Source organism: Hyaloscypha bicolor (genome assembly GCF_002865645.1).
Source record: "Hyaloscypha bicolor E unplaced genomic scaffold K444scaffold_192, whole genome shotgun sequence".
In the NCBI taxonomy this organism is placed as follows: domain Eukaryota; kingdom Fungi; phylum Ascomycota; class Leotiomycetes; order Helotiales; family Hyaloscyphaceae; genus Hyaloscypha; species Hyaloscypha bicolor.
Genome location: NW_020194694.1, coordinates 1 through 2389, shown reverse-complemented (window position 1 = coordinate 2389; position 2389 = coordinate 1). Strand labels below are relative to the sequence as shown.

General features: G+C 37.9%; 1 protein-coding gene across 1 annotated transcript; it reads left to right on the top strand.

Moving 5' to 3' along the window:
• Positions 1-776: 776 nt before the first annotated feature.
• K444DRAFT_549768 (uncharacterized protein) lies at positions 777-971 on the top strand (the record flags this gene model as incomplete). Its single annotated transcript, XM_024876481.1, has 1 exon — positions 777-971. A coding segment is annotated over one exon (195 nt), but the record flags the coding sequence as incomplete, so codon positions are not given.
• Between the last annotated feature and the right edge of the window lie 1418 nt (positions 972-2389).

Here is a 2389-nt window from a genome sequence, read left to right as displayed (position 1 = left end):
TAATTAAATAAAATAAAATAGCTAGTATAATATACTTTTTATATTTCTTAATTTGAGGCCTATAATAGAAAAGTATTACTAGAATCATAAGAAAGAGCTAGAACTAGATCTTTTAAGCTATTAAAACTAGAAAAAGCTTTATATAATTAAGGAATTCCTTAGTTTCTTCTTATAAGCTATTTTTACTATAGAGAGAGATTTCATATTTATTAATATTATACTCTTAATAATAGATATTTTAATTAAATACTTATAAGAAATAACTATAAGTTTATTTCTTTTTTATTCTTTTTTTTCTTTTTTTTTTCTCTTTATTTAATTAACTTTTATAGGCTAAGTATAAAAAGAAAAAAAATAAAAAGAGCCAAGATTTCCTTTAATACCTAAATATTATATATATAATACTTAATAAGTATTATATAAAGATAGATATATTTCTTATTTATACTACTGCTTTAATTCTAAATCCTATATATTATATAAGATATATTAAAATATACTAGCCAAAAAAGTAAATAAAACTAGTTCTAGTAAAAGTAAAAAAGCTCTGGGAAAGGTATTAGGACAAGGGGCCAAAAGCTCTAATTATTCCAACTACTAGCTCTTCTCAGGAGCCAGAAGCACTCGATACTTATGATTGGCTTGCCTTAGCCCTTTAATTAGTTACTAGGCCAGCAAGTAGGGACGAGTATATAGACTTTAATATAGAGAAATCATATAATCCTGGTAAAAAGGGGGCCTTTATATGGTAGTACCAAGATATATAAAGGTAATACTGGCCTAAGCTCTCTTATATGGCTATTAATATCCTCTTAATAGTACTAATAAGCAATGAACCAGAGAGAGTCTTTTCAGGGGCTCGTTATACGGTAAGCTGGGATAGGGGGCAGCTAGAAGCCGAGATAATTGAGATACGGGAGTGCCTTAAGCACTGGAAAAGGACTGGAATTCTAGATACTTTCTTTAAATAGGTAAATAATAGAGAGCCTTTTCTTTATTATATATAGTATAGTACTTTACTAAACTTCTGAACCTTCTGGAATTAGAAAAGGGGTAAAATCGTATATATATATAGGGATTAGCTCACTAAATAATCGATTGCACTATTAATATAATTGATACCTTACGATTGTGGCATTGATTATTATCGATAGTGCAAAACGCCAATCATTGCCGAGCCTGCTGTGTACTCTTGTCCACCTACCGTCACATTCTTTTCAACAGGCTCGGAAGCCGTTGAGACGAGTAGCATTAGCGCGACCATTTGCCTAGTGACGGTCAACGACGCCGATGACATATCCGAAGACATATCCAACGACACCGACGTACCCAGCTACGAGTTATTCTCCACCTCCCCCAGCAACCGAAAGCTCGAGTTCGGGGGTGCATATTGCATTGACCAGTTCATTGAGTATGAGTACGAGGACAAAGCCGGCGAATGGGACGATTAGGGAGGCGAGTCCGAGCCCGAGCTAGGTTGTTAAGGGCGCTGCTGAGAGGTTAGGTGCGAGTTTGGGACTTGTGGTGGGGTTGTTAGGAGCTCTTATTGTGCTGCAAAGCGTAGGTTTAGTGTCTTTAACGCTAAGTCTATGATGTTGGGGGTAGAGTTGAGATGGCGGGTCTGAAATTGAACGGCGAAGATGAGAAGAGATGAGAAATTAGATGGGTGGGATATGCGACGTGTTTTGGAATTGGAATGTTGAGGTAGAGGTTGCAGACTGTTGCAAGTGCTGAGAAGCGATGGTGCTACGAGCAGCCGATAGTTGAAAGAATTTAAGAAGGTGAGGCGAGTGCTGCTGGGGCTGAAGTGGATTGGATTGGATTGAATTGCATAATTTGCATTTACTGTATATACATATATTCTTGAGATACTTATCGATTTCAATAATCACGTCCTGGGTGCAAGCCCCCTTTCCCATCTTTCGATTGTTATCAGTTTCAGTTACAGACATATCAGTATTTAGAAGTAGAGACCTCGAGCATGGAAACTGTACTCATGGTACCCACTCAGAAAAGAAGCCAACCCTCTGCGAAAACACCTAAACCCAGAGTATTCTGATCCCGACGGCGGTATTACGCGAAAGAGGTTATTCACGACACGTCTGGGTCGGGAGAAGAGCTCAAGGACCAAGCAGAAAATCAAGACACCTTTCTTACAACGAGTGGTGAATGGTAACATGAAGCCGGGGATGACGACCGCCGACTTTGCGTAGATGTTTACTCCTTAGCTTTAATAACACCTTTCTTTTCAATAGCGCCGTTCGATTTGCCTAGAGGCTTTCGCGTGGAGTATGAGGGACATGTTCATATTGTACACGTGCCTAGCGGCTATTGTAAATTACTACTTTGGGAGGATAAGGCTAGTTTGGGGATGCTACGTGAGCTAAAT